This window comes from Orcinus orca, chromosome X (genome assembly GCF_937001465.1).
Source record: "Orcinus orca chromosome X, mOrcOrc1.1, whole genome shotgun sequence".
NCBI classification, from domain to species: domain Eukaryota; kingdom Metazoa; phylum Chordata; class Mammalia; order Artiodactyla; family Delphinidae; genus Orcinus; species Orcinus orca.
In genome coordinates, this window is record NC_064580.1 from 131,021,748 (window position 1) to 131,035,936 (window position 14,189).

The 14,189-nt window shown below is 54.9% G+C and overlaps 1 protein-coding gene across 6 annotated transcripts in view; it reads right to left on the reverse strand.

The window, feature by feature from the left end:
• Positions 1-3,360: 3,360 nt before the first annotated feature.
• Positions 3,361-14,189, reverse strand: part of MECP2 (methyl-CpG binding protein 2) — a 53,287-nt gene continuing 42,458 nt past the window's right edge. For 2 of the 6 annotated variants that reach the window (XM_033417659.2, XM_004286441.4), the window contains 2 exons: positions 5,844-6,194; positions 3,361-4,566 (listed from right to left, as the gene is read on the reverse strand). In XM_033417659.2, coding sequence (XP_033273550.1) covers positions 3,483-4,566; positions 5,844-6,194 — 1,435 coding nt within the window. In that variant the 3' untranslated portion in view covers positions 3,361-3,482. Of the gene's footprint in view, positions 4,567-5,843; positions 6,195-7,285; positions 12,705-12,739; positions 13,173-14,189 lie in introns of those variants that run through there. The other 4 variants (XM_033417660.2, XM_033417661.2, XM_049704430.1 and 1 more) reach the window with 4 other exon arrangements.

The following is a 14,189-nucleotide window of genomic DNA, read 5'->3' on the forward strand; positions in this document are numbered from 1 at the left end:
GAACTGGATGGAGCCTGGCTGTGGCCCAGTGTCCCCAGCTCACTGCAGTGTCAAGGCCAGCAACTACACTGGTTAGGACAAGCCCACCAATGGGCGGGGCGGGGCTGGGCCGGGCACGGTGGGAGGAGCTTGAGGACACACAGAATTCCATCAGGTGAGGAGGTAGTCACTAATAACCAGAATGAGGGCCGGGGAGACCGAATGTGACTCTGACCTAGCCCACGGGTGTCTGAAAGCTGTCGGTCAATTCCTGCCTTCTTTACACAGTCCCTAAGAGATGGCCCCCGATCTTCATGGTCTTCAAGTACACACAAAATCGAGGTCACACCCCCAAATTGGGCCAGACACAGCTGGTGAGAATTCCGTGGCTTAGGCCTTCCCTCCAACCTCCTGTCAACCTGACTCCAGGACAGAGGTGGTATGGGAGCTTCGGGGCCCCTGCCCAAAGGTGACTCACTAGTAATGCCTTTATTTGGGGAAGAGGGAATGTGGAAGAAAGGGGGGCGGGGAGAGAAAACCCTAAGGTGCCTCAGGCGCCACCTGCAGCCTTGAAACTCTAAGGGAAGAAGCCGGGAGTGAGGAAGGCTGCAGGTCGGGCCAGGCCCAAAGAAAATGACACTTGAAACTTTGTGTTCTCGACCACCAATGCCAGTCAGCCCCAGAATGAACTGTTATGGGTGAAACGGGGGCAATGGCAGGCCCAGCTCTCTTTTGCCCAGGACCAGATGGTACCAAGCTGATGGGGAGGCCAGCTCTTGATACTGGTCCCAGGAGCCACATTTTACTGGACGAAAAGTGTAATTAATGCCTAAAAACCTGACCGAGCAAAAGAGATGGTGCCCCACGACAAACGGGCTGGACACCGTGCTCACGTGAATAAGAGTCCTCTGGGGGTTACCAGGAGTGCGAGGCCACTGCAGGGTCAGGAGCCTTTTGTCCTTGGAGGAAGAGGGATCCCGAAGGACTCTCCCCCTACTCCGACGCCCAGCCCTTCCTGGGGAGGAGTCATAAGTGAAGCCCGGAGGGTCGACAGCAGAGCAGGTTTGGTTGTGAGACTTGCTTCTGCAGCATCAAGAAATGGATACAAAAATGCTAGAAAGGCCAGCTACGACTCCACAAACAGAACGGAGCAAACTCCCTTGCTTCTAACCATTCTGGGAGAGACAGACATGTTTTTTTCTTAAGCTACTGATTGGAACTGTCAACTATGGGTCCTGATCACTAAGGACTGGCAAGGAAGTGCTAGACGGTTTCTAAGATGTTTCACTCCTTCATGGTTACACCGCAGTGAGGAAGCCAGGGGACAGTAACTGAAATACACGAGACAACACGCACTTGACAGTTCATGGCAGCAGCTCACATGGGACGTGCTTGTGGGTGTTTCTGGAAGCATAAGACTGCTGTCTCGTTTGCTACTTTGATAAGGTACTTCTCAGTTGGACAGATTTAGATAAGAGACATCTCTGTAAACACAGAAAAGGATATACCAATATGATGAAGATATGCAGTTAGATAAGGACTTCCTGAACAGAGGGTGAAAGCACGGGATCCTGAATTGAAACTGGTCAATGAACACCCCAAAACAAGCCCAAGCCTCTACGCGCCCACACCACAGCCCTGGTGCACACGTGGAGATGCGTGAGGTACGAGCGCACCCCGTCTCCCGCAAGCAGAGGCCACACGGGGCCCGCAGAAAAGAACCTGTGCTCTGAGGATCAGCAGTGGGGCATCTGCACTTGCTCTGCCTGCCGCCCCGCCCGACCACCCCGCCCCTAGCCGGTCCGGCAGAGGCCAAGGTCAGGGCTGGGCCACTCAATGACACTGGCAGGCCACAGTGGGTCTCTGTGCTGCCCTTGGCTTCGAAATCCATATCCGGCCCAACTTCTCCCTCCCCCACTTCTGCTGAGTGGGAAGGTTGAGAAGGCCTGGGATCCGGGGTCTGACCAGGGAAGGGGACTCCTAGGAGAGCAAGACCTTGCCACTCCCTTGCCCCTCGGAGGCCGAGGCACACTAGGGCCAGGTGGATTTAGCAGAGCCTGGGGCTTCCTCAGGACTCAGAATGGGTGGGAGGGGGGCTGGGGCTGACGGCAGGAAGGCCAAGGGGGGTGAGTTCTGGGGCCCTGAGCTGACAGCGTCGGCTCAGGGTACAGTTGGGCACTGCGGCTGCCTGGAACAGAAGGGATGAGGGTGGGGGGGAGGGGAAGAAATGAAAGGATGAAATGGAAGAAGGCAGAAATTGAAGGAGAGAAGAGAAACCAATCAGGAAGTCCTTATAAATTGCAGCAAACACTTAGAGTTTCGGAGCTTCGTGGGAACCCTATGTGCTGAGCCCACTTTAAAACAAGCGCAGGTATATACAGATCCAGGTAGTTGTCAACACCGTCACGTCTGGTGGCTTGAGGGACAAAGTGTCACCAATTCAAGCCAGTTTGCTCTCAGAGCGTGTTTGTTTTGAAGTGGGAACATGAAGACTCAATAGTGCAAATAGTTCTAAGCTGTCCCTAGAGGAGTTAGAATTGGAAAGTTTTGGAAGAACATTTCCCCCTCCTTCCCCCTGGCCCCTGCCCCATCTACTAAGGCTCTAACTACCAGTCACAACTGCTCTGAGCGACTAGGAATCCCTTCCGCCTGGCCTGCTGCGCTCGGCGGTCTGGAGCCTGGGCCTGCCTGCCTGGGCCTTGTCCTGCGGCCTTGGCGGCCTCTCTCTAGCGCCACCCGCGGGAGGCCAGCCCTGGGCCATCGTCTCCTCTGGCTAAGGCCAGTCTACACCCAGCGGCTCAAAGGATGACTCCTTCCTAGCCAGGCCAGAACTGGGGCGAACAGGTGCTACTTCCCCGTCCTGTGAAATGTCCTTGTCGATTTTGGATTGGGGCCGGCGTGGGGCCAGGTTTGTGCCACCACAGGTGGGATCACACGGGCTATAGCCACTGGCCATCCGCATCTTCTCTAAAGGATCCACCTGCCTCTCTTGCCTCACACCTCCTTGTCCCGACGTGGGTGGGAGTGGGCGAGGCGGGGGAGCTGGAGGCCGGGCAGGGTGGGGGGAGGAGAGCTGAGACTGGGGCGCCAACGGCACCAAAACCAGGAGTGTCCTCTCAAGTGCTCTCTGCCCCTAACGACCACGTGGGGGGGCTGGGTGGGAGGGAGGTGCAGGCGCACCCTAAGAAGCCTGGGCAACAGCTTGTCTGGTCAGTAGTATCTGCAGCAAGCCTTGTTGAAGGAGCCTAGTTTAGAAAAGTGCAAAGCTACTTCTGGCCCTGGTTAGGTCTTCAACCTGACTGTGCTTGTCGGTAAGAAAAACATCCCCAATGCTCCAACTACTCCCACCCTGAAGCCACGAAACTCTAAGTTTACTGAAAGAAAAAAAAATATTTTTTATTTCAGTTAATCGGGAAGCTTTGTCAGAGCCCTACCCATAAGGAGAAGAGACAACAGCTGCCTTTATTCTTGTTGGTTTGCTTTGCAATCCGCTCTGTGTAAAGTCAGCTAACTCTCTCGGTCACGGGCGTCCGGCTGTCCACAGGCTCCTCTCTGTTTGGCCTTGGCATGGAGGATGAGACAATGTCTTTGCGCTCTCCCTCCCCTCGGTGTTTGTACTTTTCTGTGGCCGCGGCGGCGGTCGTGAGCGCGGGCTGAGTCTTAGCTGGCTCCTTGGGGCAGCCGTCGCTCTCCAGCGAGCCTGCTCTCGGCATCTTCTCCTCTTTGCAGACGCTGCTGCTCAAGTCCTGGGGCTCGGGGGGGCTGGCGGGGGCCTCGGAGCTCTGGGGCTCCGGCGGGGGCGGGGGCGGGGGCGGGAGCAGCGGCGCGGGTGCCTTCGGGGGCTCCACGTGGTGGTGGTGGTGGTGGTGCTCCTTCTTGGGGGGCGAGGAGGCGCTGCCGCTGCGCCCCTTGGGGCTGCTCTCCTTGCTTTTCCGCCCGGGGCTCTTGCAGGTCTTCAGTCCCTTCCCGCTCTTCTCGCCAAGGGTGGACACCAGCAGGGGCTTCACCACCTCCTTCACCTCGATGCTCACCGTCTCCCGGGTCTTGCGCTTCTTGATGGGCAGCACGGTCTCCTGCACAGACCGGATGGAAGACTCCTTCACGGCTTTCTTCTTGGCCTCGGCGGCGGCAGCCGCCACCACACTGCCCGGCTTTCGGCCCCGTTTCTTGGGAATGGCCTGGGGGTCAGCCTCAGCTTTTCGCTTCCGGCCGGGGCGTTTGATAACCATGACTTGGGCCGACGTGGTGGCCCCACCCCCTTCGGCCTTGCTGCCCGGCGAAGCTTGGAAAGGCATCTTGACGAGCAGCTTCCCGGGACTTTTCTCCAGGACCCTTTTCACCTGCACGCCCTCTGATGCTGCTGCCTTGGGTCTCGTGGTGCCGCTCCCTTTGGGGCGTCCCCGGCCTCTGCCAGTTCCTGGAGCTTTGGGAGATTTGGGCTTCTTAGGTGGTTTCTGCTCTCGCCGGGAGGGGCTCCCTCTCCCAGTTACCGTGAAGTCAAAATCATTAGGGTCCAGGGAGGTGTCGCCTACCTTTTCGAAGTATGCAATCAGCTCCACTTTAGAGCGAAAGGCTTTTCCCTGGGGACTGTGGGAACAAACGGAGAGACACAAAGAATAATCAGAAGCTTCCACAGCCATGTCAGAGATGGGGCAGAGGAGAAGGTGGTGGCAAACCCTCTGACAGGAGACATTCTGCAACTGGCATGCCCGACGATACAGCTGAACAAGAGTCACATTTAAGAAAAGCTGAGATGAGCTAAAACTAGGGAGCTGCGGCCTCGGTTACACAGGAAGCAATCGGGTTGCCCAACGGCCGTGGGCGCCCGCGAGGCCTGCTCTGGTGCCAGAACGGCTTGGTGCTGACTGGATGCCCACGAGCAGCTGCCTGCTACCAAGCTCCTCTGGCCCCCAAAGGGGTCTGGCCTGGGGACCCTGTCTAGCTGTCAGGCTAACTCGGGTACGCTGCTTAGCCTCTTTTGGAATCAGTTTCCTCATCCGTCAGTAGGATAACGCTTTGCTCACCCTTTTCTGAGTTGCTGGAATTAAATGAGGCTGTCTGAAAGCAGCCTTTGAAAACTGTTAACCTTTCTGGAACCATCTAAGGGGAAGAACTGAAATGCACGCATTCACACTTGTCCTCTGAAGCTCTGGCTTCGAAGTTACTCTGTTTCAACAGGTAACACCCGACGACCAGCCCACAGCTGGACAAAGGCCCAAGGGACAGTGGGAAAGGCACACGGAGCCCATCTGGGTCTCTCCCCAGAGGCCCTATCAGAGAGCCCATCTGTCCCAACATGATTCACAGAGCAGACTGAGCCCTATGAACTCCTGTTTCTTTGGGTTCATGACGCAATGTCAGAGAAGTACTGTCCCAGAAAGAAGAGGTTAACAGGTTCTGAGGAGGGCCCCTCCGCTGGGAGATGGCAGCGAGCCCAGGGAGCTCCCTTGCATCCCCAGCCCAGGCCAGTGTGCACGGCAGGACCTTGCGTCCTCACTGCTTCCCAGGCGGCCTCTCCTGGTGCCCTCACTGAGGCCCTGGGTAGGCCCTACTGCTATTCCAGCTCCAGATGAGGCCTTGACGGCAGGTGCGGAAAGCCACACTCTGCTACCCCGGGCACATCTCATTCAGGGCAGTGACCTACGTACGCGGTCATTCCAAGCATACCTGGTCGCGCCCGCAAGCAGTGGTCACTACTGAAGCCCCTGACCCGAGGTGGGGTTATGCACACACATTTTCCTGATCAAGGAGCAGCAAAGAGCTACCACTCCAAGGGGTCCCCATCAGTTTTTTAGCACCGGTCCCTGACCCCCCGCCCACCCGGCCCTCCCCGCTCTGTAGAAACAGGAGTCACCCTTACTTACTTGATCAAATACACATCATACTTCCCAGCGGAGCGGCCAGATTTCCTTTGCTTAAGCTTTCGGGTCCAACCTTCAGGCAGAGTGGGGTCGTCGTACATGGGTCCCCGGTCGCGAATGATGGAGCGCCGCTGTTTGGGGGAGGCCGAAGCTTCCGGCACGGCTGGGGCCGAGCCCGACCCTTCCGAGGTCTCTGCTTTACCTGCCTCTGCCGGCTCAGCAGAGCGGTGGGCCGCTGGCTGCAGGGGCTCATGCTTGCCCTCTTTGTCTTCTTTCTTATCCTTCTTCACCTTTTTAAACTTCAAAGGTTTATCCTTCAGGCCCTGGAGATCCTGTTCTTCTGACTTTTCTTCCCTGAAGTATTAAACGAGTATGTAAGTATCACGGAGAACACACTGGTTTGCAGAAACAGTGAGCAACAGCAGGCCCCGGGCGCCCCAGCGTGGGCAGGGCCCTGAGAGAGGGGCTGCCCTGCCAGTGCTCGCCCAGATCCAGATGCCCTTCCCCTGCACACATCATTTTAGAGCCCTTGGGCTGCTGACGGCGATGGCCCACCGCACCCTACCTGCGCCATGGCCTGAGTCCCACTCCTAGCATGCCTGCACTGAGAAGGTGACTTCTCAGTGTTACGAGCTGTGCCCGAGGGCCTCCGTGTATGACGGATGACAAGAGGCCCTCCTCGACTGCCGGAGAGGGACCTACCCACCAAAATGGAGGGGGGCTCCTCGTCACGAAGGACTGGCTTGGCTGTTACTACAGCTTCTGTGTTTTGGGTTTTCTCAAACGTGTGCTCAGTAAAAACAGCACAGTACAACTTGCTGACGGGAACAGTCCAACAGTGCCCCTTGGGCGACGGCGCAGAGCACAGCGCTGTGGAAAAACACGCAGATTCGGAGCCAGCCAACCTGAGCTCAAATGCTGACTTTGCCATTTTCAAACGCGACCTGAGCAAGTGAGCTCAGCATCCCGTGCCTCGGTCTCCTCATCTCAACAATGGGTCAACACCCCAGAGGGAGAAGAGTCACAAAGGCGTTGTATAAACACTGGCGGACGTGGGTAACCAGACACTGATGCCCAGGGTTCTGGCATGAGAAGAGGAGCAATCCCAGGTCGGGGAGCCTTTATCACCAGACGCTCCTGACGACACAGGGCCTTGGCCTTGGCCGATGGGATGGAAGAGCAGAGAGAACGGAAAGGTGCAGAAGAACACGCTCCTCATTCCAGGGCGGGCACCTCCTCATTCCTTCATGCCAACAGAACAGCTCCTTCCCTATGCTTCCGTCCCACCCGGTAGGGTCCCCTCCTCGTGTACTTCGGCAATGGTCACTGTGAGGCCCCGGGATCAGGGTCTGGCCATGATGCGCTCATGGCCAGGCCAAGAGGGCAAGAACACTACCCGGGCCAGGGAGGCTTGAAAGAAGAATCGTGGGCTCGGAATCAGGCACCTGAGAAGCCCGCAGTTAGCAGCTCATCTCATCCGGGAAAAGAGCCAGACTCCTCTGTCCTTCAGATCTCAGTCCCAGAGCTGCCTGGGCCCACGCGGCTCACGTCGGCCCACCCCAAGTGACTTCCCTTCTTGGCCAAACCGCGGAGACCGCAACAAAGGCACCACGGCGTGCCCTGGCAACCAGACTCCAATGACGTGGCTAAGTCACCAGTGGTGAGTTCGCACCAGGAACACTCAGGTCAGGCATATGGGGAGACAGGGTGTGGGGAGGGCGCGCCCCGACCTCCTCCCTATCCTGGCTCCGCCTCCAGAAGTTTAGGGCCCCGAGTGTGAGCTCTAGCACACAGCTGACTTTCTAATTCTCCAGGCTTAGCTCCTTGATGGGAGATGAGGAAGAGCCATGGGCAGCTCCATGCAGCCCGCAGCCCACTGTCACCACGGGAACCTGGGCAGTCCCGAGCCCGAGAAAAACACTGCACCGATGGCAAAGGCTGGCTTCTTGAGAGCCCTCATCTGCACTCCCCCGATAATTTAACTACGGTGAAGTCAAGCACAAACCACACGCCCCAGGAATGCCTCTTAGGTACAAGCAAGGGTGCCGATGCCATCTAGGGCCAGCCCTTCTAGAAACCTACCCTGAAGAGACACCCACAGAAATGCAAAACAACAGATGCCCGATGTTACTGGCGACAACATTCTTTTCATCAGCTCAAGACTGTGGCCAAGCCAGACGGCCGCCGCCAGAGACCTGATGGGCAGACGCCGACGTGCGCACCACGGAGAGCCGGGCGGCCCGAACCATGAGTGAGGGACCCCCAGGACCTCCTGTGAGGGGAACACCGTACACTGTAGGCAGCCCTCTGGGCGAGAAAAGAAGGGGACTTTAGGAAGCAGATGGCAAAAACGAAGGGAATCAGTCCTGGCACGGGGTAGGCAGGACCAAGGTGAGGACAGGAGTGAGGCAAGACCTCGCCGGGTGTGTCAAACCAGAATTTCAATTTCTGAATCATGTAAAAGTTTACATAACCAAAACCAAAATGAAAACAAAAGGGAACAGAAGGGAACATGCCTAGCATCCACGGAGGGGAACCAGGCTAGCCTGGGGAAAAGTGGGGGCTCCAGTTCTGGGGTGGCCTGTGGGGTGGAAAGGCAGGGCAGCGCACAGGGGTGGCAGAAGGGTCAAAAGGACGTGGGTTGAAAGGGCTCCTCTGTTGGGCTACGCAGTGACCAGGTGACTGTCCAAAAGAATGAACTGATTAGAATATAGTTAAGAAAAAACCCACTTGGTGATGTTGGGGGAAGTAGAGAAAGACATAAAGGAAGTGAGGGTCCAATGGGCTTATGGGGGAAGAAGGTTCCAGGCAGCAGAGAGGCCTCGAGGGGGCACGTGGGGCTGTGTCGGGTTTTATTCTGAGTGTGATGGGATCCCTTTGGCTACTATGTGGAGAATGGCCTGCCAGGGACCTAAGTGGGCAGCAGGGAGCCTGTGGGAGGCCTCTTGGGGCGCTCTGGGCATGTGATCCAGGGCGAGGAGGGCAAGGACTGGGGACGTGACCAGGAGGTGGAGCAACAGAGCTGGCCGGTGTGGGGACGAGGGCCGGGGATGAGCTAAGGGCCATGGCCAAAGCCTGCGAGGATGGTGATGCCACCAACCGAGGATGACGAAGCCTGGGCCAGCAGCAGGGGGGAGCTACAGCCACACCCGCGTCGAGAAGCTGAAGGAGCAGCTAACACAGCACCGTAACCAGCTACACTTCAACATAAACAAACCAAAAGAAGCTCAAGGAGGGGAGAACATAGTTCTTTGGCTACAAAGTGGGGAGGCCCCTGTGCCCGGACTCTGACTTAGCCTAAATGAACTGTTTGGATTTTTAGAATTTTTTATTGTGATAAAACAGACATAACATAAAATTTACCTTTTCAACTGTTTCTAAGTATACAATAAATGAAGTTTCAATAGCACCAAACATGGGAATAAAAAGGCCTTTAACTCTGTGATTATTCTAGCTCTTTTAGATTGAAATTACTTGGGACTTCCCTGGTGGCGCAGTGGTTAAGAATCCGCCTGCCAATGCAGGGGACACGGGTTCGAGCCCTGGTCCGGGAAGATCCCACATACCGCAGAGCTACTGAGCCCGTGCGCCACAACTACTGAGCCTGCGCTCTAGAGCCTGCATGCCACAACTACTGAGCCCGCGTGCACAGAGCCTGTGCTCCGCAACAAGAGAAGCCCCCACTCGCCGCAACTAGAGAAAGCCCACACCCAGCAACGAAAACCCAATGCAGACAAAAGAAAAAAAAAATTGAAATTACTTGAAGCAACTGTGAGAATATGGTGATTTTCAATTCTGTGCATTGAGGAGCACAGAGGTGTTTGGTACTTTATTTTCTGACTGCTACTTCTCTGCTTAAAAACAAATAAAAGCCCACGAAGAAGTCTGGAAGCCATTCTGCTGGGTGTGGAGTGGAGGCAAAAATGATGGAAAACAGGTAATCCAAATGAGTTTACCCTCGGCCCAGCCACCTGCTCAGTGCCAGGGTAACCTGAGGAAGGGGGCCAGGCTGGGGTACTAGGCGAGTACTCAAGGCCCCCCACCAGGAGGATTATAGGGTTTGCTGAAACACACTTTTTCAAAGAAACCAAACAGGGACTTCCCTGGTGGTCCAGTGGCTAAGACTCTGCGCTCCCAATGCATGGGACTAGGGTTCGATCCCTGGTCAGCGAACTAAAATCCCACATGCAAGCCGCAAGTAAAAGATCCTGCATGCCGCAACTAAAGATCCCGCATGCTGCAACTAAAAAGATCCCACACACCACAACTAAAAAGCCTGCGTGACACAATGAAGATCCCATGTGCTGCAACTAAGACCTGGCTCAGCCAAATAAATAAATAAATATTAAAAAACAAAGAAGAAACCAAACAGCCCTCCAGACCGTGTATCTCTGCATGCATGTGCGCACACACACACACCTGCTGAGAGGACCGTGAGAACTGAGCACCTAGTTCTTAAGTTCACACATTTTAGAGTTGGGGGTATTCACCTGTTCAACTCTTCAGTGTTATAGGTGAAAAGAAAAGCAAGTACAACCAGACAAGGGAACCTGCCTGAGGTCATGCCTGAGCTGACGTGTGTTCATCGACTGCCCTTGCCCTGAGCCAGCCTCTGCTAAGGGCTGGGAGGCCAGGGTAGAACCAGCATCATTCTCTGGTCTTCTAGAGCTCCCAATTTCGGGGGCGGGGGTGAGGGGAAGCAACAAAGAAAGAGCATCCTCTCCTCTGTTCCAGGCACGGAGGAAGCCCAGACACAGCTGGGTGTTTAGGGCTGAGGAGGAGTGCTTATCCCAGTCCCAGGCCAACAAGGAGTGCTCGGGGCAGGCTAGACCAGGTGGGCCCGGGCCGGCACTATCAATAGCCCTATCCTGTCACCACTGTGACGCCCCTCCCTGGAGGGAGAAGCGAGTCAGGATAAGCATTCTGTGTATGCATTCTGGGCCAGCCCTCGCTCTCGTCTTCCGATAGGCCTTCCCTGCTCCACGCACAGTGCATTTTGAATACGCCACCCCGCCGCTCAACCCCCCAGACAGCGTGCATCTTCCTTCCTGTCGTCTCCCTGCTCGGTGCACAGGAGCAGCGCTTAATTCTGCCAAGGGATGATCACAACGCACATGTTATGCTACCTCCGCTTCCTCTGACGGCCCCATTCCCCTGCCCATCAGCTTCAAGTAGCACGGGCTAGTTTAGCACGCAAAGCAGTAGGCTTGAGTCAGTGAGTACATGATGACTTTGGACGCCTGGGCCCCGGTGGGTCGGGGTTGGCAGGAGATGACGCCGGAGTGGTCACCGAGGGCCCAGAAAGGCAGATGGTGACGTCTACAGTGATGGAGAGGGAGGGGTCACGGAGGACAGTCATGCTGGGACGACAGGTCCCAGGCTTCCACAGATCAGCTCCCAGCAACGAGGCGGACGGGTCTGCAGAGACTCCTCTTGCTGAAACTACTAAAAATGCCGGACCGAACATCTTCTAGAAGATATTACAGAGGACAGTGTTTAAAACGTCTTACCTGTACTCACAAGCTGGCCAGAAAGTAAGGAATATGCAGGCTAAAGAGGCAGGGAAGGAAGGGAGGGGTCCTGTTGACGGAGGAGGCCGGCAGAAGAGCCAGGGAGAAGGAAGAGGCCACGAGGAAACGCCTGGGAGAGTCCAAAGAGAGGGGCATCCAACACGTTGGCGGGCCTGGACTCTTCAAAATGGGCTGCGGCGTGAGGAGCAAAAGGAGACTGAAGAGACAGGACAACGAGGAGCGACTGGCTCCCTGGTCTGAAGGCGCTACAACGGCAGCAGCGGGGGGTTTGGGCAACGTGAATATGGTCGCACGTGAGCTTGATGCTGAAGCCCCCGAGTGCACAAACTGCCCCGGATGAATGCTCTGAGGAGAGCCATCCTTCAGGGCTCAGGAGCGCGATGGAGCGACTGCCAGCGGCGGCAGGGGCAACGTGTCCACAAAGGGGCAGACGACAGCAACATAACCGGAAACTGCTGCTGGACAGGAATACTTAAGAGCCGTTTCGGTCAAGCTTCCTAACAATTAAAGAGAACGCCTTCACGTTACATGAATACATTAAGAGAAAAGGCTGAAAACCTCGCAGAAGTGCCTTCTTGTAGTGGCTCAAAGAACTGCAATGTTTTCAACAGCGTTATGCTCTGTATGGTGAAGCCGTGAGTGTGAATGAAGGTGTTGAGGTACTTCCTCGTGTTAAAAAAAAAAAAAAAAAAATCACTGCCAAAGGCAGCCTTGCCTAGGACCTGACTTCTAATACCGATGGAACAACTAATCTGTGCACTGTGTGGGGGAAATGCAGGTATCACATTGAAGCAGAAGGCCTTCACAAATCTTAAATATCTACGAAGACTGAGAGAAGGCTCTTGTGTGAAAAAAACATCATTTGGTCATTTTGCTGCTAAAACGAAAACATGAGAGCAAATCCTTCCTTTGATCTAGCAAAGGAAAATGAGAGTTGCCGGAATCTTGATTTCAGGCCAAATCATTGTATCCCGAGGGGTCTGATAGCACTCTTTTGACCCGAGGCTCCTGTGCATTCCAGCGGTGCAATCAGCCAACAGCTGACATGTGCAGCTGACCAGACAACTGCAGCTGAGGTGTGACTACTCAATCTCCAAGGCTTCCATATTGAAAAAGAAAAGAAAGGCCACAAAGCCAGGTGAAAGCCACAGCTAAAAGGTGTTCTTCACTTGAATCTGAATCCTGCCCCCTCCAGAGTGAGCTCTAGGAAACCTCCAGAGCACCAGCAATATCCTGACCTTTCCCAATTTCAGTCATGTTTGCATCAGGCCAATCTCAGGAGATGGAGTGTCTCAGCACCTTTCATTCCCAGTCATCCACCCCATGGAGCTACGTAAGGAGCCCAAGTACCACAACAAAGCCACGAACCGGAAGGACAGGGTGGCGGCCACTTCCCCAGGTCAATGGTCAGGAACCAGAGGAGAGACATGGCCTCCTGGCAGTGGCTGCTTCCATCCTCCAGTATGAGCTGCAGAATCGCAGAATCAAGGGGGCTTCTCTGCACGAATCAATAAACGTAGCAGCGCTTTGAGACGCCAGCTTTGGCCCCTTTAAAGATCTGAGAGAAATCAAACTGGCACTGGAAGAGGGTCTCAGTGGTCTCTGGGGAGCAAAAAAGGGGATGGGGTTCAGCTCAAAGGCTTCAATGGTGGAACCTGAAGTTTAGCGGACCCGCTCTGAATTCAGTGTATTTTTTAACACCCCAGTTTTTAGAAGATGCAAGAAACTGTCTATGTTTTGAAAAGCTAAATAAAACACAGTTCTTGCCACCCAAAGGTAGAACCCTCCCCGAATGAAGGCAATGAGCACCACACGGTAAGTCTCACCTTGAAAGCGTGAGTCTACCACACACGGGAGAGAAGGAAGTTTGAAAAAACACTGCCACCGTGGAGAACAGTCAGGCAGTTCCTCAAAAAGTTAAACGTGGAGCTCCCATGTGACCCAGCGATTCCCCTCCTAGGTATGGACCCCAGAGAGTTGAAAACAGGGACTCGAACAGATACTTGGACGCTGATGTTCATAACAGCACAGTTCACAGTAGCCAAAAGGTAGAACCAACCAACCCAAGTGTCCAGGTACACATAAATGCAGAAACAAAATGTGGTCTGGGGCTTCCCTGGTGGAGCAGTGGTTAAGAATCCGCCTGCAAATGCAGGGGACACAGGTTCAAGCCCTGGTCCGGGATGATCCCACATGCCGCGGAGCAACTAAGCCCTTGCACCACAACTACTGAGCCTGTGCTCTACAGCCTGTGAGCCGCAACTACTGAGCCCGCGCGCCTCGAGCCTGTGCTCCGCAACAAGAGAAGCCACTGCAATGAGAAGCCCACGCACCGCAACAAAGAGTAGCCCCCGCTCGCCACAGCTAGAGAAAGCCTGCACTCAGCAACAAAGATCCAACGCAGCCAAAAATAAATAAAAATAAATTTATTTAAAAAATGTGGTTCATTCATATAATGGAATGTTATTCAGCTTTAAAAAAGAAGGAAACTGGGGAATTCCCTGGCGGTCCAGTGGTTAGGACTCCATGTTCTCACTGCCAAGGGCCCAGGTTCGATCCCTGGGCCTCAGGGAACTTAAGAGCCCACAAGTCCCGTGGTGGGGCCAAAAAAAAAAAGAAGGAAACTCTGACACCTGCTATAGCATGGATGGACCTTGAATTGAAGACGTTATGCTAAGCGAAGTAAGCCACACACAGAAAGACAAACACTGTATGACTCCATTTATATGAAATGTCCAGAACAGGCAAATCCAGAGATTGAAAGTAGATTATTCATTGCCAGGGTCCGGGGGTAGTGGGTAATAGGGAACGACTCCTA